This window comes from Peromyscus maniculatus, chromosome X (assembly GCF_049852395.1).
Source record: "Peromyscus maniculatus bairdii isolate BWxNUB_F1_BW_parent chromosome X, HU_Pman_BW_mat_3.1, whole genome shotgun sequence".
NCBI classification, from domain to species: Eukaryota; Metazoa; Chordata; class Mammalia; order Rodentia; family Cricetidae; genus Peromyscus; species Peromyscus maniculatus.
The window spans coordinates 98,012,498-98,035,190 of NC_134875.1; the positions used below are offsets into that span (position 1 = coordinate 98,012,498).

Genomic DNA, 22,693 nt, shown 5'->3' on the forward strand with positions numbered 1-22,693 from the left:
CTTCCTGTGTTACGATTTTCCTCTAGTAGAGAGGAACTGGTCAATTTTAGGAATTTGGTGTTTCCCAGTGAATCTGTGATCTAGCAACATGAATAAATAACATGCTAGGCAGGGCTGTCGGCCAGAGGATCACCTACCCCAACAGTAAAGGTTCTCAGGGTCTGTCTTACCCAAAGGAGAATTGCCTTACATCAGTAGAGAGAGAGTCTTAAATCAATGAGAAATTGTATGCAATGATGAGGAAGTGGAGAAACACCCAGACCAATGTGCTTCCTCGTATCCTGACCCTGTGATAGGCTCACAGTTTCCACACACCCTTAACGGAGTGGGGCTGATTTCTCCTTCAGAGATGTCTGGAACATGAAGACCTTGGGCCTCAGGCTTGGGTGACTCAGACCTTGAGATGGAAGATTTTCAAGGTATGGCAGGTTGAAAGTGTATGCTCTGAATAGTGCTAAAACTATCAAGCCTCTATCAGTGAGACCTCCATAGAATTCTCTCTCAGACTTTAGAGATTTCGGGCATCAATGTAAGTCAAAACCACCCTCACACCCTGCTTAGCAAAAGTATGGTCCCACAATGAGTTATATTTAGGCTCCTGAGTTAAGTGTCAATGAGAATTCCAACACAAAACATAAATTTGTCTGCTACTTCTGTATGTTGGGTGAGGGGATAGGTATGTGAGGAGGTCAGAGGTCCACTATGATTGTTGTTTGTTGTCAGGCACTAGACACGTTTTTTTTTAGTCCTCAGGGCTTCTTACTGGCCTAGAACTTGCCAAGGAGGCTAGGCTGGTCAGCCAGCAAGCCCCTGGGATCTTTGTGTTTCTGCCAGCCCAGCGCTAGGATTACAAGGACACACCACTGCATTCAACTACTGGGAACTGAAATCAGGTCCACATACTTTCACGGCAAATGCTTTTCGGACTGAGGTGTCTCTTCAGCCTTTGTCTGCCACATCTTAGAAATCAAGGATATTTGTGGACTGATAAGGTCAGTCACCTTCATTTTCATGAATGAGGGCTACATAAAAGGTGCAGGGATATATTCCATAGTTTATATTATACTTCATTCTTGGTGTTGTATATTATGTCGTCTTTGACAAATTCCTAATATATAATGAGAATTTATCACTATAGCACTGTTTCACTGAAAAATCCTTGTGGTTCCTTATGTTCATGTCATACTTCCCTCTGAGTGCTAGTTACTGTCACTATATTACTGTCTCTACAGTTTTGCCTTTCTCTAGAATGTCATATAAAACATTCACCATACATAGTCTCCATATTGATTTCTTTCACTAAGTAATATATACATAAGTTTCTTCTGTATCTTTTCATGCTTTAATAACTCATTCATTTTTCTTAAAGAAAACTCAGTTTGTGGACCCTTTACCACACAAAATTTGTTCAAGTTATGCCCAGTTGAAGTAGTAAGGTCACAGCTAAAGATCAGGGCTTTAGTTTTATTAACATAGTCTGAATGCACCACAGTTTATCTATCTGATCACAAACTGACAAGCATCTTGATTGCTACTAATTTGGGCAACTTTGGATAAAACTGCCATAAACCATCATGTGCAGATTGTTGCATAGATGTTACATTTTTTACTTGTTTGGGTGAATATCGAGTAGCATAATGGTTGTATTCTATAGCAAAAGTCTGAATGGTTTTGTAGGAAACTTCCAAATTGTCTTCCAAAGTGATTGTGCTAGTTTGCATCCTCACCAGTGATGAATCTGGGTTCACGTTGCACAGTCTTGGTGCCTGCATCGCCTGCACTTCACCCCACATTCTTGTCATCTGTCTCTGACCAGTCATCCTGTCTCAGGATGAAAAGGGTCCCGTCCATGCTTGTGAGAAACACCACAAGGCCCAAGCTGAATTCCAGTGTCTCCAAGTGGCCCCCAACTTCTCTTCCTACTTCCCTGTTTTAGGGGATCTTCCCAAAGCAGAGATGTTATTGCCATTTTCTAGTAGCCTCAGAAACTTTTGCCTACCACCAAGGTTTTCTGTTGTCCGAGTTTTGGATTTGGGCCTTCTAATAGACGTGTAGTGGAACTGCATTTTTGTTTTAGTTTGAGGTGTCTAGTGACCTGTGATGTCAGGACATACATACTTATGTATATTCTGTATCTTTTGCTTAGGCATCTTTTCAGATCTTTCCCCTATTTTTCCATTGAATTTTTGTCATTTAGGTTTAGATATTCTTGAATATTTTGAAACAGCCTTCTATCAGCTATGTCTTTAGAAAATTATTTCTCCAAGTTTGTGAGTTGTTTTCTCATTCTCTTTATGATATTTTTTTTTTTTGCTAGGGAAGGAATATATTTTAATTCTGTGAAGGCAAATGTATCTCTTGCTTCATGGATGCCCATCTTGTTTTGCCTTAGGTCTAGAGGAAAGGAGATCATTATTCTTAATGTGCAGTCATCAGTGAACAAGTGAGACCATGGCCCTGCAGGGTGTTCAGATGAGGACACTGAGTAAGGACTTAGGGCCTGAGGAGCTCAGGGCAGGCATGCTCTATCTACTGAGCTATCATCACTGCATGCTCCTTGGTAAGGATGGTTGAACGATTCACCTTTACACTTCCCCATATGAGTCATAGAGAGCTTCTTTGCGAGGGAGACAATGAGGATGACACTCCTTTTATTTCCTTATTATTATTATTAGTACATATTTTTGTACATAATAATGGTTCCCTTGTAACATTTTATACATGCATAAAATGTATGTCAATCATGTGTAAGATGTATATCACGTATATCCGTTCCCCATTCATTTGTTCTTGTCTCATTTACCAGCCTCACGGTCTCCTTTGTCCCCAGTATTCCCCTCCCTACTTTCATGTCTTCTTTGTAGTCTAGATTTTGTATGAAAGAAAACATTTTGTGTTTGTCTTTCTGAGTCTGACATATCTTTTAAGATTTTGATGTTGGAGCACTTTATAGGATTTTGTTGTCGTTTGCAACAGTGAGGAATCACCCTAGAGCCCCATGCACCAGGAAAACAATCTACCACTGAGCTGTATTTTCAGCACTCCAGGGAACTTTAAAGTATGAACTTCAGAGCCAAGCATAGTATCATACACCTGTAATCCCAACACTTGGGAAGCTGGAGTGGGAGGTCTGTGAATTTGAGGCCAAATTGGGCTACATAATGAAATTCATCTCAATAAACAACCCACAGAAATAAAACGTCAGTCTTGAGCTGCAATGGAAGGAGAGCCAGGTCCTGACAAGCGTTAACATGAAAATACTGAAGTCAAACTTAAAGAAACATCTGCACTATTGAACAGAGGCTATGTCCTGCTGTCTCTGCAGTGAAAAATGGGCACAGTAGTGGGTTGTAGCCTAAAAAAGATAACTTGATCTACTGCATTATCGGTGTACAAACTGAATAAGACAAACAGGTCAGTTGGATGCCTAGAACAATGCTTACCCTGAAACATACAGAAGAGGCTTCCTGAAAGAGGAAATTATATCTTCCTGATGCAAGTGCTCATATTACCTCATTGTTTTCTGTCAGGGTGGCTGCATCACCTGCTCTCTTCTTTTTTTCACTTTAAAAATATTTCATATTTTTATTTATTCTTTGATAATTTCATATGGGTATACAGTGTCTTTTGATCAAATCCACTTTCCCTCTCCAGTTTACCCCAGACATTTCCCAACATATTACCCTCTGAACTTCAAGTCTTTGTTTTTTTAAATAACCCATTGAGTATTATTATTATTATTATTATTATTATTATTATTATTATTATTATTTTGGTTTTTTGAGACAGAGTTTCTTTTCTCTGTATAACAGCCTTGGCTGTCCTGGAACTCACTCTGTAGACCAGGTTGACATTGAACTCACAGAGATCTGCCTGCCTCTGCTTCCAGAGTGCTGAGATTAAAAGTGTGTGTCACCACCACCTGGCCATATCTCCAACCTTCCTCTCTCTCATTCTTTTTTTTTTTTTGAGACAGGATTCCTTTGTATAGCCCTGGCTGTCCTAAAACTACCTCTGTAGACCAAGCTGTCCTCAAACTCTCACCAAGAGCCACATGCTCTGCCTCCTGGAGTCTAATTACTGTTACACACACAGATGTGGGGCTATCCACTGGATAATTCTCTAGTTTGTAGTTTTCTTTCTTTAGAGACAGGGTCTCACTATATATGCAATTTTCTTGCCTTGATCTTCCTAGTTCTAGGATTTCAAGACATATGCCATTATGCTCAATCCAACTTCATTTCTTGATCTGTAAAATGAAGGGCATTTCATAATGTGCTTAGAACAGTGCCTAGGACACAGATGATGTGTTAGTGTGGCATGATTGTCAGAAGGTAGAGAGAGGAGCATTGAAAGTACATCTTTAGCCACACAGTGAGTTTGAAGCCAGCGTGGGCTACATGAGACTGTGTCGGAGGAGGAGGAGGAGGAGGAGGAGGAGGAGGAGGAGGAGGAGGAGGAGGAGGAGGAGGAGGAGGAGGAGATTTCAGCTGTCTTAAAACTGAATGTGCTTTCACAAAAGCTTTATGGCTTCTGGTTGCAGTCAGGTGAGAGGGAAACAGCACACGCATGAGCATGCAGATGCTGTGCTCTTGCTAGTCCAGAGCCTCAGGTCACTTTCTGTGCACACATCCTTTTGAGCTCAGTCAAGACCTCCTTGGGCGGATCCTGATTGGCCTGCTCTATCAGGCAGCTTTGAATATTAAAAACCTTCTATCTCTAGAAATCCTTGGGATGGGGAATAGCTGAATGGTTTAAATGCCTGAGGGCACTGAGATCCAGGTCTCCTTCCTTTGGTACTAGCCAAATAGGTGTCTCTTGGGCACTGTCTTCTCCCCCTAATGGTTGACAGATACAGTCTAGCTTGAGTGCGTTCTCCCCAAAGCCTAGCCATAGGAATCTACCTGCTTCGTCTTTCAGTAACCAGTTGTCATGGAAGATATGGAGCAGCCAGGTTCTTTTGTGTCTCCCTATGCTCTGCCAGTGTTCAAGGTAAAGTCCAAAGTTTAACCAGAAAAAGACCATATGGCAAATTGCTCTTTTATTTGTGCTCAGTGGCTTCAGTGGATTCTGAGGACAAGGAGCTATCCACAAACACCCCATGATGCCCATTAAAGGCCTCATAAATCAGCGGTACCCCTTTTGGTCTACAGCCTCCAAAAATGATGACATCAATAGAAACACCTTGTGGGGCTTCCCAGGTTCACAGCTTTCCTTGTTAGCAGGTTTCTAGAGCTTTCCAGGAAGATTTGGTGACATCAGGTGAAAAAAACTGGTCAATGCTTACCCAGTACACACCACCATCACTGATCTCAGTCACATGTGGTGATATTTATAATCTAAGAAATAAAGCTTGCCTGAAGATCATAGCACAGAGCGAGTCACAGAGTTAAACATAGAGGTCAGACAGTGGTGGCACACACACCTTTAATCCTAGCACTCCGGAGACAGAGATCCATCTGGATCTCTGTGAGTTCAAGGCCACACTGGGCTACATGAGATTGATCCAGTATAGGGGAGAAACAGAGCCAGGCAGTGGTGGCACATACCTTTAACCCCAGGATTTGGCATGCACACGTGCCATTAATCCAGCACTAGGAAGGTTGAGATAGGAAGTGAAATGGCTGGGCAGAGAAAGGCGTATAAGGTGTGAGGAGACAGGAACTAGAGCCTTTTCAGCTGAGGACTCAGAGGCTTTCAGTCTGAGAATTCGTGGAGTTGGCAAGGTGAGAAGTGGCTGTGGCTTGTTCCTTTGTCCCTCTGATCTTTCAGCATTTACCCCAATATCTGGCTCCAGGATTTTATGAAAAGACCATTTAGGATTCATACAACACTCACATTGGTGAAACCAGTGTTACTCTGGATTGTGGCCATGATATTGACATTGCTGGTGGCAGAAGTGCCAGGGCCCTTGTGAAGAAGCCGTTCTCAGGGTAGATGGTCCAGAATTGACCTTCATTGTTAAACCTTCACTGGAAAACCTCATTCAGGTGATGTCATTACCCTAAACTCTCTACTTTCCTGCCTGTCAGTGCAGACTGCACCATAGACAGATTGTTCCTGATATAGTCACTGAGGAGCAGAGCTGCATATAACACTTCTTTTATTCTCCCCTTTCATGTGATGTTTCCTGAGGATAACTAGTGATGGCATTTCAAGGATCTTCTTAAAACTCCACTCACTACCACTAGTGCTGCAGGTGCTTAACATACAGGATAATGAACGTGCCAAGAGCCAACACAGTGAAAGTGTGAGTTCCTCTAAGGTCCCAACCTTCACTGAGAGCTCAGACAAAGGTCTTTCTATGAAAGAAAGCAAGGGTATTCATGACGTTTCAGCCATACAAATACAAAATGAAAAGGCTGATTATAGGAGAATTAATAATGGATATTTTCAACAAAAAGTACAAAGAGCACCATGTTAGTCTCTTTTTTATTATAGTAAAATACCTGAACTAACGTATCATATTAAAAAAAGATGAATGGTAAAAACAGCATTTTGCCAGCATGTTGAAAGGGTACCATGGCTAAATTACAACACGAGAAATAAATAAAAAGGGAACCATCAAAGTGAAAAAAAGAAGGCCAAGAGTGTGGGTGGGGAGAATCACCTCCTTATATAATCTACTTTCACTAAAGCTAAATCAAACCAGGGGCAGCATGTATCCCTTTTGAAGGTAATTTACTCATGACAGAATTATTTTGTGCTAGATCCAATCTCCTAAAGGTTCAACCACCTTAGTGATGCCATACTGGGGACAAGCTTTCAGTATATGAACCTTTTGTGGATGATTTTCAGCCACACCCAAATCATACTGAACGCTACTCTGATATTCATAGGAGAACATTTGAGAACATGGAACTAATCTTTGGCCTTGAATTGAAGGGCATGAGCCCCTTCCTACATACTTGTCACTAAGCTAGACTTTTTCAGTTATGAGAGTCTGATCAATGACTTGGGCTTTCTTAAGGATGGGATTCTTGGGCGTGGGGGAGTGAGTAGAGGGACAGAAGAGTCATTTAAGTGCTTGCCACACAACCATGAGGACCTGTGTTTAATTCCCAGAACCCATGTTAAAAAGCAAGTATGGTGGCATGTACTTGTAATGGTCAGCACTGAGGATGCAGAGACAAGAAGATCCTTCTCCAGGGCCTATGGTTCAGCTAGGCCTGCTTGCTAGGCATCCCCTGCCCCCTTTTAATGGGATACTTTATTTATATCGACAGACCATCCCTACATTACATAATGCATTAATAGTCAATCTAGGGTAGAAGACTATACAGAACTTAGTAATACATAGGGTCAAGATTCCACCTTAAGTTGGCCATTTGATAGTATGTGACTGAGTCAATTAGCCATAAATAAGAAAAAGAAATGATTACATGTCAAAAGACCATCCTGTGTGTGTATACACAATATTAACTGCAAGTACTAGACTAGCATTTACTGTAAATATTAGACTTCATTTCAAAAATATAATATATATACATATGACAAAACATTATCACCTATTATTTCAGGGGTTCACGTATTTTTTTTACTCTTGTATATTTTTAAAATTTTGGGCAATGACAATATATCCGAGATGAGGTTTTTTTTTTTGTTTTTTTTTTTTTTTTTTTGTTTTTTTTTGGTTGTTTGAAACAGGGTTTCTCTGTATTTTTGGTGCCTGTCCTGGAACTCACTCTGTAGACCAGGCTGGCGTTGAACTCACAGAGATCCGCCTGCCTCTGCCTCCTGAGTGCTGGGACTAAAGGCATGCAACACCATCGCCCAGCCCAAGAGGAGTTTTGATGAGGGTCCAGTGATGATAGTGTGCCAGAGGCCAGAGGGTTTGAACCAGACCAATACCACATTACCCAATGAACATATGTGGGTGGTGCTGATTGGACAAAAGGGTATACTGTGTGACACACTGCAGCTCCCAATGCCACTAAGACAAATGAAGCGGTGCTGGAAAGATGGGAAACACAGAGCAGTGAAGGTGGGATTTTGTTGTTGTTGTTGTTTTGTTTTAAATTAATTTGGGGGGGTTCTTTTGGTGAGACACTGCAGGAGTGATGGGTGAATAATGAGGGACTGGGAGGTGAGTGGGATTGGGGTGTATGATGTGAAATTCCCAAAGAATTAATAAAGTATCATGTTATACAAAAATCAAATTTTAATTAATAGTAATAATAATAATAATAATAATAAATCTTTTCTCACAAAAACAAAGTGAAGAGCTCCTAAGGAATGATACGTGAGACTGACAACTGGCCTCTACATTCACAGACGAATTCTGGCTGGTCAGATTAACCTAATGGGTGAACTCCAGGCCAGTGAAAGATCCTGTCTCAAAAAATCCAGGTTACCAGGTTGACACTTAAAGCTGACTACTGGCATCCACATATGTGTATACATGCACCTTCATGCAGACTTACATCTAAAAGCACACACACGAGTCAGAGACAGACAGAGATACAGAGACAGACACAGACAGACAGAGGGAGAATCTATAATATAAAAAAGGTGTCCAGATACTTCCTAAGAGAAGCCACAGAAGAGGATAAAATGTGAGGCATTCCAAATGAGGATTCTTAGTATAAATTTTCCTTGATAAGGTATTAGACATTGGACATCTTCATATTCCTCAGTGGCAGGTAAGTATAAGTTGACTGCATGGTGACTAGATAAGGCTGTAGATGCTCATAGCTGAGATTCTAGGCCTAGAACAGAAATTAACTCTTAACAGATATCATGGGACTGTGAGTAAACTGGAGGGAATCTCCACCTGGGGCATGCATAGAAAATTGTCCTGTGATCTTTGAAGCTCATTCCACTAAAAGGGATATTTAAATTTTCAGGTGGGTGTATGCACGTGTGTATGTGTGTGTGTGTGTGTGTGTGTGTGTGTGTGTCTGGACAAGCTAAGCAGATATGGATTTTGGGTGATGGCATCCCAGGATATCTGTGAATGTGTCCCCAAATGTTTACAGATTTCCACATCATGTTGCAAAGTCAAAAGGTTAGACACCACTGGTGCACAAGGTCAGATTTGGTCTGTAAGTAGAATCCTGGAAGATTTAGCTGGGAAAGACACCTTTACTGAAAATATGGTTTAATGAGAGAATTCGTTCTTGCATTTTTTTTTAGAAGTAGCATTTTGAGCTGATTTGTTGTTCCATGTCCTTAGTGTTAAACTTTTTGTCGTCTTCTGGATTTTAAAAAAGTCATCAGTGTGGAAGGCAGCCAGGCCACCCTGTCTCCCGTCTGAGTCTGTGGTCCTACAGCAGCCAGGGTCTGCACTGATGTCTGTGGCCATGTTACCACCCAAGGCCATGCAAATGTCTGTGGTGTGTGCTGCTGCCTGAAGCCATGTTGATGTCCATGGGCTGTGCTGTTCCTGGGAGCCATATTGATGTGAATGATTTATGCTGCCACCTGAGGCTATGATAATGTCTGGGCCTGTGCAGCCCTAGAAGGCCATGTCCGAGTCTGTGGTCCTCCTGCAGCTGGGATGTCTGTGACCCATGTTACCATTGAAAACAGCAAGGAAGCTGCTTTTATAGTGATATTGATGACTTCAGATGAACAACTGCGAAAAAGGGACGTGAAGGCTTCTGTGGCAACCCCCACCCCCCCACTTACCCCAAAGTAGCAACCTAAAACAGGAAGCTATTGAAGAGAATTCTTAAAAAGTATGATAAGGATAATTAGGTGTAGCTCTCCACAATTGATGGCTTCTGGAGAAGTTGTGGGAGGGGAAGGACTCACTTCTATTTAAAGGACAGGATACTGCGAGTTTGACCATGCTCCAGTGAGTATATCGATAACACAAACTGGACTCTTTTTTAAAAATTTTTCTATTTATTTTTAATTTTTGAGGTGGGGAGGTTACAAGAATGGGGGTCAGACATGGAAGGATTATGTAAGTGAACGTGATCAGTGTGCATGATGTGAAATTTCCAAAGAATCAATAAAAATATTATGTTGAAAAAGTTCATCAGGATGGAATGCTATCCTCTGGGGTTAAAACAACTATAGTAATGGTAGTAATGGTAGACATCTCTTAAAGTCTCAGTGCACTAGAGGCATGGTGCCAGGTCCTTTGCATACACTAACTATACACTACCAATCTTGTAAGACAGATCGTATGAACTGATCTCACAGATGCACTGCTTGAGGGTCATAGAGTTTGGTAATGTACCCAATGATAAGTTTCAGGCCTCCTGAAGGCCTTTCTGCTGTTGCAACAAACCAAATCAGACTGAATTGGAAAGCCCAGTTTTAATGGGTAAAGCGTTCCAGGCGATTCCCTGGCCCACAGAGAGGAGACGGGGACGCAAGACTGGAAGAACCATGCGTCTGTTTTCTGGGATGCCGCTTATATATTCCCTGTGGGAGTCGTTCTGAGCCTCTCTAGGGGAGGAGCTGTGTTTGATGGGTTTTGAAGGGGCAGGTTTAGGAAAAGAAATGTGGAGGAGAGTTGAGGTATATCTTCCACCAGACTCCTTCCAAACATTCCAGACTCTTGGGGTATAGGGATGCCAGGGTGCCAGGGGTTGAAGTGGAGCTACCACCCAAACACTCAAGCTCACCTAGCTGGTAAATAACTAAACTGAGCCTGAATTCTTGGTCTGAAGTACTCTAAGAGCCCACTTTATCCCGCTTATTCAAGATTGAGCTGACCATGAACTGCTTCATTTGCTTTCTTCTACTATTTTCAAATATACTTCAGATGATTAAAAAGATGAACTCTAACTAAAATGCTGAATTGGAATACAAAATCAATAAGAATATAAAAAGAACTGAGAATGGTGGATAAAATAGAGAAAGAGATAATACAATATGATCAATGACATATGCAAAATTGGACAGACTCAAAAGATTCAAGGCTCAGAAAATCATCTGGCTCTATCGTTCTGTGAAGAAAGCAAGTATTTTAAAAGAACCTTTATGTTGTTGGCAAAGAAAACTAACAGATCAGTGTGCTCTCTGATAAGACAAGATTTATCTTGAGATTCCTGCCATTTTTAACTAGAACATAAATTTTAGTTTCATTTAGAGCACAAGTACACAGACAAATATGAAGCAAAACTGAGCAATGAATACTCAAATAATATTAAATAAATAGAGTATATTCTTAAGAACAAATATTTTATTGTATTGTTACAAAGGTTAATTGGCAGTTGGCCAAGAGCATTAAATTAATACATTTTAACATTAGTTTCCTTCCATTTCAATTCACCTTTATCATAGTTTTTTTATTTAATTTTTTAAATTTTATTTTACAATACCATTCAGTTCTATATATCAGCCACGGGTTCCCCTATTCTCCCCCCTCCTGCCCCCCTCCCCTTACCCCCAGCACACCCCCCATTCCCACCTCCTCCAGGGCAAATCCTCCCCCAAGGACTGTGCTCAACCTGGTAGACTCAGTCCAGGCAGGTCCAGTCCCTTCCTCCCAGACTGAGCCAAGTGTCCCTGCATAAGCTCCAAGTTTCAAACAGCCAACTCATGCAATGAGCACAGGACTTGATCCCACTGCCTAGTTGCCTCCCAAACTGATCAAGCCAATCAACTGTCTCACCTATTCAGAGGGCCTGATCCAGTTGGGGGCCCCTCAGCTTTTGGTTCATAGTTCATGTGTTTCCATTCATTTGGCTATTTTTTTCAATAATTGAGTAAAACCGAAATTTATTATAAGCCACAATCATCCTAGGGACCTCCATGCTATATATATAGCCTCCATGGTTCTATGGGTTGTGGTCTGATTGTTCTTTATTTTATATCTAGAATCCACTTATGAGTGAGTACATACCATGACTGTCTTTCTGGGTTTGGGTTACCTCACTCAGGATGATTTTTTCTAGTTCCATCCATTTGCCTGCAAATTTCATGCTTTCATTGTTTTTCTCTGCTGAGTAGTACTCCATTGTGTATATGTACCACATTTTTTTCATCCATTCTTCCGTTGACGGGCATCTAGGTTGTTTCCAGGTTCTTTATCATAGTTTTTAAGATTGTTATCATATCAGTTTTAAATGGTATTTTTTAAAGATTTTTACTTATTTTTATTTTATGTGTGTGGGTGTTTTGCCTATGTGTATATATGCCCACTATGTGTATGACTGGTGGCTCTGGAGGACAGAAGAGGGCATCAGATTCCTTTGAACTAGAATTTCAGGTTGTCCTGAGCCACAGTGTAGGTGCTGGGAATCAAACAGATACTCTAGCAGAACAGCAAGTGATCTTAACCACCGAGCCATCTCTCTAGCCCATAAAGGTGTTTTTAATGTCATTTGGTGCTATCACTTAGAAATTACTTGAGAACAAAAGGGTGAATTTATCAGTTAAGTCTCTGTATGTTCTGTCTTGTGTTGAAACTTCTCAACATCACATTCCTGAGAAAAGGACTTCTTTTCATGGTCTGTAATCAGTAAACTGGTCAAGTTTGTTTTTTTTTTCCAGCGATATCTAATTTCCTTCAAAGCCTTTAAACAAGAGATAGCAGTCAAGATAAATGAAAACTGGAGAGACGGTCCCACCACAATATAGGAATCATTTAGAACTTTAATGAAGGTGGCCAGTACTAAGCTATGATGGATATAAATGTGATGAGCCTAACATAAATTGAAAGACCCATGCACAACTGTAGGATCCTACAGTGCTGTGTTCTTGCTGTACTTCATTGCAATGACCAAAAGGACTGTGAGTCATCCTCACTCTCAACTTAAAACTCTTAGGGATAAATGATGTCCATGTGAAAGGCAGAGAAGTCTCAAAACAAGCCATTTGTCTTGGTCAGCATCTGACTGTGAAGTACATGTAGTGTGCACTCCAGAAGGGATCCTATGGATAGATACCACAAAATGCTCAGTTCTGTATTCCCTAGGAAGTCCCAGGCAGAATGATATACCAAGCTGATTTCTACCTAGAAAATTTCAAGAAAGTGAGGGTTTCAGTTTAATGGGAGCAACCTCAAATTTTACTAGAAGAAAAATGCTAGGACCTTCCAAGAATGTGAAAACTTCGTTACGAGATTATGCTAAATAAAAAGTGTGTGTGTGGGGAGAGGATGATGGTGGTGGTGGGGATCACTTAACAAATACCCATCTGAGTTTCCATACAGAACCACCAGATTCAGATAATCTTGTCTGTCTGAAATGTCTCCAAAAAGCAAAGTAGTAATTTCTAGTAGGTGGGGCCCTAGTTTAACAAAGGAAGAAATTTGTAGAAAATCTGAATATGGGAGAGGATCTATATAGGTCATTCTCAGTGTCTGTTTCCGGAAAAAAAAAAAAAAGCAGTTCAGACTCCTTCTGCTGCTATACCCAGGGGTTCCTGCAGAGGACGCTATTTGAGGTTTGTCTCCGTTGCCTTTGTGGGGACTGTGAAAGATCTGGGCTTGGTTTGGTGGTTGGGAGACTTTGGCCAGTACAGTGAGTATTTTCAAGCTCTTCTATCTATCAAGTGGCACTCAAGGAACACTGATTCTGAAATAGTGGGATGCACCCTTAGCAATGCACCCCTGCCGTTAGCTCTAAGAGACCCCACGCAAACACAACCGGATACAGTTCTTTCTCACTTCCGCTGTGAGGGCGGAGTCCTCGGGCTCTCGGGCTCTCGGGCTTCACACCGAGACGCCGAGACGCCGCTGCTGCAGCTGCCGCTTTCTGCGTGGTCCTCCGAGGGTGAATTTCTCTGCAATCAAGGTAAGGTCCCCGAATATGTTCTGAAGGGACTAACCCCTCACCCATGAGAGAGCAGAGCCCATGAAATGTTCTTCCCTACTCCTGTTGGTTTGTTTGTCCTCCTTTATCCCTCGGCGTCGTCGGCGTCGGCGTCGGCGATGTCCGAATTGTCGGTGGCTTTGGCACATCAGTCATCCTGCGGAGGTCCTGGGCCAGGACTTTTATGACTAAGCTGGAGCATTATTTCCACCCAGAGGATCCCCGAAAATATATTTTTTTTTTCCCCTAGAAGAAACAAACACCGGAAATGGCAAAATGGCTCAGCGGCTAAACACGCTTTTCGGTGCATGCCCGAGGATCTGAGTTCGATCTCCCGGACACGCATGGCGGAAGGAGAAAGCCGACCTGTTGTTTTCTGACCTACATATGCGTGGGCCAGGGCACACAGGGATAATTTATAATTTTTTTTTTTTTTTTTTTTTTTTTTTTAAAGAAAGAAAAGCCCCGTTAGCAGAGAGGGAGGGGCCTCAGAATAGACGAGGTCTTTGTTGTGTTTAGTTGTTTTCTTTCGTTTTCCTGAGGCTGACTCTCACTTCATAGGTCCTGCTGGCCTGGAATTCACTATGTATACCAGGCTGAGCTTGAGCTCACAGAGTTCCCTCTGCCTCTGATGCCAGAGTGCTGGGATTAAAGGCTCGAGCGGGTAGATCAATAGTCAAAACGTGGAAGCTCAGAAAGTTGAGCCCCTATTGTTGTTAGGCTTGGAAATCTTCAGCATAGTCAGAATGACTCAGCAAGAAGTTGGCTTGGGCCGGGCGGTGGTGGCGCACGCCTTTAGTTCCTGCACTCGGGAGGCAGAGGTAGGCGGATCTCTGTGAGTTTGAGGCCAGCCTGGTCTACAGAGCGAGATCCAGGACAGGCTCCAAAACGACACAGAGAAACCCTGTCTCAAAAAACCAAAAGATTTAAAAAAAAAAAAAAAAAAAAAAAAAAAAAAGAGCCCGGCGGTGGTGGCACCCTCCTTTCTTTAATCCCAGCACTCGGGAGGCAGAGGCAGGCAGATCTCTGTGAGTTCGAGGCCAGCCTGGTCTACAGAGCGAGTTCCAGGACAGGCTCCAAAGCTACACAGAGAAACCCTGTCTCGAAAAACCAAAAAAAAAAAAAAAAAAAAAGTATGACTTGCGGACTCAAGTCAGTAGATAAAGACATCCTAAATCTTACTAGTTCTGCATAAAACTTAAGAGAGCTGGGTTCCAACACAGATCTAAGAGTCTAGTCCCTACTTCTAGCAGATGTTGGACAGCAGAGAGCCGAATCCCCTCAAAATGTAGCCAAAGGCAATACCTGAGTGTAGAAATGGAATCTGTTCAATATTTAATTTCAAAATATTTTTGTATTTATTTGTGTATGTGTTTGTGTGTGTGCATGCGTGCCACAGTGCACATACAGGTTCCAGGAACAAAACTTAGGTTATCAGGCTGAGTCATCTCACTGACCCATACTCAATATTAATCAGTTTATTTATTTTACATTGTGTGTGTGTGTGTGTGTGTGTGTGTGTGTGTGTGTTAAAATGTGAGTGTGGAGATGGCAGAGGACAGCTTTCAGGAGTCAGTTTTCCCCTTCCACCATGTGGGTTTCAGGGATCCAACTTCACTTATTAGGCTTGCCTTTACAGGGCAGCCTCCCCCCTTCCCAATATTTAATGAAAAGAGTTATAGTGACTCAGCTGACAGCTAGAGGGTCTTGAGCTTTACAATCTAGCCTTGAGAATCCAGAGTTAGAGCTCTCTGGGTTAGATACCACCTAGGTTTATTCAGATAGGGTCTCAGGGACATTAATACTTTGATTTATTTGGAGAGCACCCATTAAGCATTAGTAGGAGACCTGGTTCCTAACGGGAATTAATTTGGTATAAGTGTAAAGAGGCCTATCTGGCAATATAGCGACCCACATAAATCCTTGTACCTACCTGTGAGTCATGTAGGATCTGGATACGTCAATGTAAGTCTCATTATCTTCTCTCTAAAGCATCTATGATAAGGTAGATGGACAACCTCAGTTTAACAGGGAGAGAATTCCCAGTTAGTTCCAGGAGCCAGGGAAAGGATTCTAACAACTTTAGGATCCACTTACCACATTACAAGACAGTGCATATTTTTCCCTGATTACTCAGTCAGCCTTGGTAGACTGCAGCAAGCTGATGAGACCATAGGCTCACTAAGAATTTTAGCATCTCTCAGGATTGTAAGGGCCTTAGTGTGAGTAGATAAACACTAAGTAAAGACTAGGAGGAAACTGGGGGAGGACTAAGAGGAAGGAGTACTTAATGAGAAAGTACAACCCACAACTTCCTTTCCCTCTAGGAAACTCCAAGCAGAACTCACTTGATATACTGCCCTCTTACATCTAACTCTGGAGAGTCAGGAAAATGAAGGCCTTGCTATAAGGCTGGAGGAATCACATGGGCTGAGGAGTGAGCTTATACCTCAGCTGACTGAGAACTAAAGAGACCAATGGCCTCCTAACAGTAGGGTCCCATAGAGGGTACAGATGGCTGGTTGTAGCTCATGTTTTATTTCGTCACTGGGTTCTGAGGGAGGTAAAAATATTAATCCGCTTTGAAGGGTATCAGGTCAATAGGGGAGACTTTCAGGTGATCATGAGGAATTCAGGAAACTCGCACCTTATATTGGGGAGGTCCCACAGAGTTCCTCTTGATGTTATTCCCATGAGGCCTCAGTTACAGAAATTCCCTCAGTTTCTCTGCAAGACTAATAAAAAAATGTATGTGTAGCTGGAGTTTTCTCTCCAGGTCCCACCAAGCCCTGGCAGTCTGACAGCCCACTTATAAAATAAACACACAGACGCTTATATTATTTACAAACTGTATGGCCGTGGCAGGCTTCTTGCTAACTGTTCTTATATCTTAAATTAACCCATTTCTATAAATCTATACCTTGCCATGTTGCTCGTGGCTTACCAGCATCTTCACATGCTGCTTGTCATGGTGGCAGCTGGCAGGTCTCTCCCTTTGCCTTCCTGTTCCCTCAGTTCTCCTCTCTGTTAGTCCTGCCTATACTTGCTGTCTGGCTACTGGCCAATCAGTGTTTTATTTATACAGAGCGATATCCACAGCACTTCCCCTTTTTTTCTTTTTCAAAAAGGAAGGTTTTAACTTTAACATAGTAAATTTACAGATAACAAAACAATTACCAAGCAAGAATTACAGTTATAATATCTAGTCTATTTATAATAACGTTTATTTGGCAAAATTAAAGAAGATATCCTATCTATCTTATATTTGTGAGTCTAAGGTTTTATATCTAACTTGTCTTTTATCATGACTAAGGAAAATTGTAACTATCTAGCTTCAACTACATCAAAGACCTTAGAAGGATATATACTATTACCTGAGAAATGGGAGAAGGATGCAAGCAACTTTCGGGGAGTCTTGCAGGGTAGAAAGAGTTATCTGGCAACCTGGACAGTCATCCAAAATTCTCCTGTAAAGTTGGGGCATCTGTCTTTAGCCTACAGGCTTAGAGTATCTCAGTCACTTTTTTTAGTCTAGAATGTCTGGCAGTTTCCTCTGAGAAGCAGGAACCTGAAGGACCATTTTGTCAAGCAAAGTTCAGTGGTCACCTTTTTATGGGTCTTGTATGTCCAGTCAATCAAGCAGTCCAGGCAAGAACAGTTATTTGCCCAAATGGCTATTTTTATTAAGGTGAAGATAAACTCCATATGGAGTGTCTTCAATGCCCATTCTCCTCTCTGAAGTAAATCTGTGCTGCCAGGAGCAGACATGTCTCACTGTCCAGAAAGTCTAAATTTTTAAAATATTTTAAATGCCATATTCTGTAGATCTTTGAAGTATTTGAAGATTACCTATCTATCTGAAATACATCTATGCATATCTAACATGGCTTAACTAACATGGCTACGAGTATGATTGTTATAGATGACTAATTATTAATCTATTTTTTATTTATCCATTACAATTTTAAATGAGCTGTACAAACATAACACCTTAAACAAGAGTAGAAATATATACCCAATATAACAAAATTAGCTTTAAGTTTGTATCAATAAATTAAAATCTGTACCAATGTAAAACATTTTAAACAAGTTGTTGCTCTTTAAAATAGGTTCAACAATTTACCCTTTTATCCTATCATATCTGTATCATATCTCCTTTTCTTCTTTAGAAAGAGATTGTATTTATAATCAACTTGTTTTAAATAAAAATATTGGTTTTTCTCTGTCCCATACCAGAGGGCTCTTTTGATTTGGGACGTAAGAATGTCTTAACCTTTTTTTTTTAAACAATATGCCTGGGTTTAGAGAAGGAGTGAGCCAATTCCATCTCCAAAGCCAGCTTAGTATATTAGGGAATTTGGGCGTAGCTTCTCTTACTACTTCCTGCTGGAAGGGGGTGTTGTATCTTATGAGGACACAAAGAAAATTTTAGGATTATGGAGTAGTCTGTAAAGGTGTATCGTCTGAGTCAGTTGCCTTGAAACGGTTCTAGATGTTGGATCATCTGGGCCTTGGTGTCATCGGAGACCTTTCAGTGGGTCTTGGCTGGTCAAACCTGATGTATCTTAATCTGGAACAAATCCATAGCCTCTGACTTTCTGTGGAAACAAAAGCAGAGCCTCTGTTCCAAAGCAACATATCCTTATATATAAATTTTGAAGTCAAGGTACCTTTAAAATATACATTTTGGCATAACTCAACAGCTTTTGCAATCAAATGTTTTCCTTCAGTTATGAATATCAAAGAGAACATAATCCAGATTCTCTGTGTGGTAGCCATCTTTACGTGGCTTATTTTTTATATTACCTTGAACCTATTGCTTTAAACTGCAGCATTCTAAGACTAAAATGGCTGTGGCTGCTGGCTCTGCCCACTTCAGCTTTTCAACATGGTGGTGGTATGTTTTCCACCAGCTCTGGGAGCCATCAACTCTCAGAAATAGTGGGTCTATATGCTTCTATCAAAGCAGCATGTAGCCCTGAAACCTCTTTTTTTTTTAAACTAGTAAAAACTATATCCAACACACAGCATAGTGTGCAGCTTGGAGACACCTCTGTGTAACATACCTAGGTCAAGCCCACACGCACGCCACAAACCCTCCATAGCTCAAACCCGCGTCTAGCTGCCTGTATGAGACATGAAGCAGGAACCTGGTTTGCCTCTGTTTAGAAGTGGTTATTAAATATTTTATGTTTAAGGTGGAAACTCTAGCCATCGGGCGCCATTTGTAGCTGGAGTTTTTTCTCTGGGTCCTGCCACGCCCCGGCAGTCCGACAGCCCACTTATAAAATAAGCACACAGACGCTTATATTATTTACAAACTGTATGGCTGTGGCAGGCTTCTTGCTAACTGTTCTTATATCTTAAATTAACCCATTTCTATAAATCTATACCTTGCCATGTTGCTCATGGCTTACCTGCATCTTCACATGCTGCTTGTCATGGTGGTGGCTGGCAGGTCTCTCCCTTTGCCTTCCTGTTCCCTCAGTTCTCTTCTCTGTTAGTCCTGCCTATACTTCCTGTCTGGTTACTGGCCAATCAGTGTTTTATTTATACAGAGCGATATCCACAGCATGTGCGTCTTAGTCTGATGAATCAGCAAGGGGAAGAATTTGGGCCTTTTTGAGACTCGAAGACTGAGTGAGGACCATGAGCTAAATGACACATGAAAGGGCCTTAACCTACCTGCCACAGCCTTAGGCCTCTGGAAAATATGGTCAATATGGCTACATAGAGGCACTCTCACACCTTCTGCTAAGTGTCAGTGAGGTTTAAGTGTAGAGAGGGGAGCTAGCGCTAGGTACTTCAGGATTCAATGTATAAACAATAGGTGAAAACTGAAAGTACTTCTCCCTCAATCCCAGTTTATGGAAACCATACTCTGTGGCTGTCTTGGCACTCAGCCCTTGGAGCCTCAGAACACAGTTGAGACTCAATTCTTTATATCATGTTTAAGTGAGATGAGATCCTCTGGCTGAAGGTATAAGAGAAAGGAGGGTTCTTGACCCTATATGGAGACAAAATGATAAGTCTTAGTGATAATTAAGGGACCCAGCAAGACAAACGAGATCCTCACAGAGCTGTTGGCAATTTTTCCTTATAGGAGCAATGGGAGGAAAATCCTCCTGCATTTTCTTTTCATGACTACTAGGGGGATTTGAGCTTTCAGCTGCCGAGCAGCATGGGAAAGAGGTTCTAGGACCTGCTGAAAGTACTGTGTGTGAACTGAGAAGATTCCAGCAGCCCTAGCTTGTAGAGGAGCCTGGCTTGTTGCAGCCTGCACAAACCATAACTTCCTTCACTGTCTTCTCAGGCTAACTAAGAAGAATTCCTAGATTAGTATTTGTATGTTTGTACATAAACCTGTATAGGCAGGTTGCTAAAAGCCAAAGTACTATGATTCTCCTGAAAGTACTTACAGGATTTCATTATCCTTCCTCCAGGCCCCCAAAGTACTTGATTTCCAGCCCACACTCCTACCTGCGGCTTCTAACCACAGCCATCATGCCCAGGGGACATAAGAGTAAGGCCCGTGCTCGAGAGAAACGCCGCCAGCTCCAAGATGAGGCCCAGGGGCTCAAGGATGCTCAAGCAAAGGCAGACGAGAACGAAGAGTCAACCTCCTCCTCTGCTCATGATTCTGGAGATGCTGTTGCAAGCACCTCTACTGCTAGCTTCCCTCAGAAGTCTAAATCTCTGGGTGAGGCACCTCCCATCACTGCTGGTAAACGTGTGGCCCGCAGAAGATCTGGTAAAGGTGCCAAAGGCCGAAGGGAGCAAAGTGCCAGTTGCTGCTCTAAGGCCCCACAGTCCGCTGAGAGCCTCCAGAATGAACTTGTAACAAGGAAGGCGGGACTGCTGATGCAGTATCTGCTCTGCATGTACAAAATGAAACAGCCAATGAATAAGGGAGAGATGCTGAAAGTCATTAATAAAAGATTCAGGGAGCAGTTCCCTGAGATCCTTAAGAAAGCCTCTGAGCGCATAGAGCTCGTATTTGGTCTTGAAGTGAAGCAGCTCAAGCCCAATGGTAGCTATTACACCCTTGTCAGGAAGTTAGACCCCAGCATTGGTGGGACTCTGGCCACTGGCTTGCCTTTCCCCCAAAATGGGCTTCTGATGCCTCTGCTGAGTGTGATCTTCTTAAATGGCAACCGTGCCTCTGAGGTAGAGATCTGGGAATTCCTGAATATTTTGGGAATCTATGATGGGAAGGTGCACACAATCTTTGGGGAGCCCCGACACCTCATCACCAAAGTTTTGGTTAAGGAAAAGTACCTGGAGTACCGGCGGGTGGCAGACAGTGAGCCTCCAGGCTATGAATTCCTCTGGGGTCCCCGAGCCTATGCCGAAACCACCAAAATGAAAGTCCTGGAGTTTTTAGCCAAGGTCAATGAGACCGTTCCTCAGTCCTTCCCATCTCATTATGAAGAGGCTTTGAGAGATGAGGAAGAGAGAGCCAAAGCTGAAGCTGTAGGCAAGTGTGGCACTACTGCCACAAACAAGGCAGAGTCTAAAGTTACGCCTGGTGACTCCTCTTGCCCCTAGAGAAATTAGAGGCAGATATAGCCTTGGGTTTGGAGCAGTTTCCCACATTAAAAGGAGTGAGAGGCTGAGAGTTCATAATGTTTATCTTCTTGTACTTTGGTTATACATTAGTACTTTTCAAGTGTTTCCCTTTTCTTAGAATCCTTATTTAGATTCAGAATCAATAGTTATAAATAACATAGTTCATATTACTTGTTGCTGGAAGATTTAAGTATAAGAATTTTGATATTCTATATTACATTCTAAAAACCCTTGAATCTTTAAGTTGAAGAGCAAGCAACCGTGACTTTATAATGGAGATTTTTTTTAAATGTGTGAGAGAGTGTAATTTGTTTCCTAAAAAAAGGAAAACAAATGAAAATGTATAAACTACCATTTTCCCTTATTCACTTTTGTTTCTATTTCACTTTTTGTTAAAGTTTGAAGAAATACACTTAGTTGTTGTTAACCGAATAAAAATGCAAAAAAGAGAAAATTTACTTGTTTAATAGACTCATTTATTCTGGTTACCTCCTCTTTGGAAGACTGCTAGTGTTACATCTAAACCATTATGTGCCATGAGGAAGGGGAGAGACAACACTTATGAGTTCCAAAGATTTTATTTATTCACCACATAAGTGGATAACTAATCAAGCAGGACGGCAGAACAAGGACTCGGGAGCCTTTATGTCTCCTGGCAGACTTGAGCAGGGGCAGAAATGGGGTTTATAAGCGTAACATTCACAAACATTTGTTGCCAGGTTACAGTTACAGTTTTAACCAATCAGGACTTAGAGATGAGGGGCTTCCTTGAATGTTCCAGCATTGTTAACTGATATACAATGCAAGCCTTTTAGTCCAGCCTATAAGATTCATTTGTTCCTTCTGTTGTTGGGAACAGCCATAATGTTTCTAAAGAATAAAGATGCATAAAGACTATTTCTATGGTTTAGGGAGGAGGTTGGTCAGCGATTGGAAAGTTCTCAGCTCCCCTAGGGCTTGGGAACCTGAATTTTATTTCACCCTGCAGGTAAAATGGAGTCTGAAGTCAAAATGACAGCAGTTAGGCCAAGGTGCTTTTGCCTGCTACCTTCACTAGTAGTGACAATTTTAAGAAAAGAGGCTTTTTTGCCTATCCATAGGAATTAAAGTCTAAGAGGATATATTATAAAAAATGATGTGGTACACTAATAAAGACCAAGTGAAAAAGAGTGAGGATGGTAGCAAAGAAGGTCTGGATGAGAGCTGGTAAAGTAGAAATTCCCAAGCCAAGGTACTTTGGGGTTTGGAACATTACTATTTATTTGTTAAGAGGTCATTTTGTTTTATTTCTAATTTTTTTCTTTATTCTCCCATATAATAGATCCTGACTGCAGTCTCTCCAACCCCTCCTCCTCCTACCCCGCTACTTCACCTCTACCCCAGATCCACTCCTGCTCCTTACATATCCC

The 22,693-nt window shown here is 41.7% G+C and overlaps 1 protein-coding gene and 1 pseudogene across 2 annotated transcripts; one reads left to right on the forward strand and one right to left on the reverse strand.

The window, feature by feature from the left end:
* The first annotated feature begins 849 nt into the window (after nt 1-849).
* Nucleotides 850-21,738, forward strand: LOC102923855 (melanoma-associated antigen B4-like). Of its 2 annotated transcripts, none has more exons than XM_076561726.1 (2): nt 850-992; nt 20,159-21,738. In XM_076561726.1, exon 2 carries the CDS (start codon nt 20,220-20,222, stop codon nt 21,261-21,263), a length of 1,044 nt encoding a protein of 347 aa, XP_076417841.1. In that variant the 5' UTR covers nt 850-992; nt 20,159-20,219; the 3' UTR covers nt 21,264-21,738. The 2 variants fall into 2 exon arrangements, with proteins under 2 accessions (XP_076417841.1, XP_015861535.1); XM_016006049.3 differs by lacking the exon at nt 850-992 and adding an exon at nt 13,574-13,697.
* Nucleotides 4,609-13,871, reverse strand: LOC121825615 (phosphoenolpyruvate carboxykinase [GTP], mitochondrial pseudogene; annotated as a pseudogene).
* Nucleotides 21,739-22,693: the final 955 nt, after the last annotated feature.

Excerpts from the sequence above, each read along its gene's own strand:
- LOC102923855 (XM_076561726.1), top strand. The coding sequence starts at position 20,220 with ATGCCCAGGGGACATAAGAGTAAGGCCCGTGCTCGAGAGAAACGCCGC.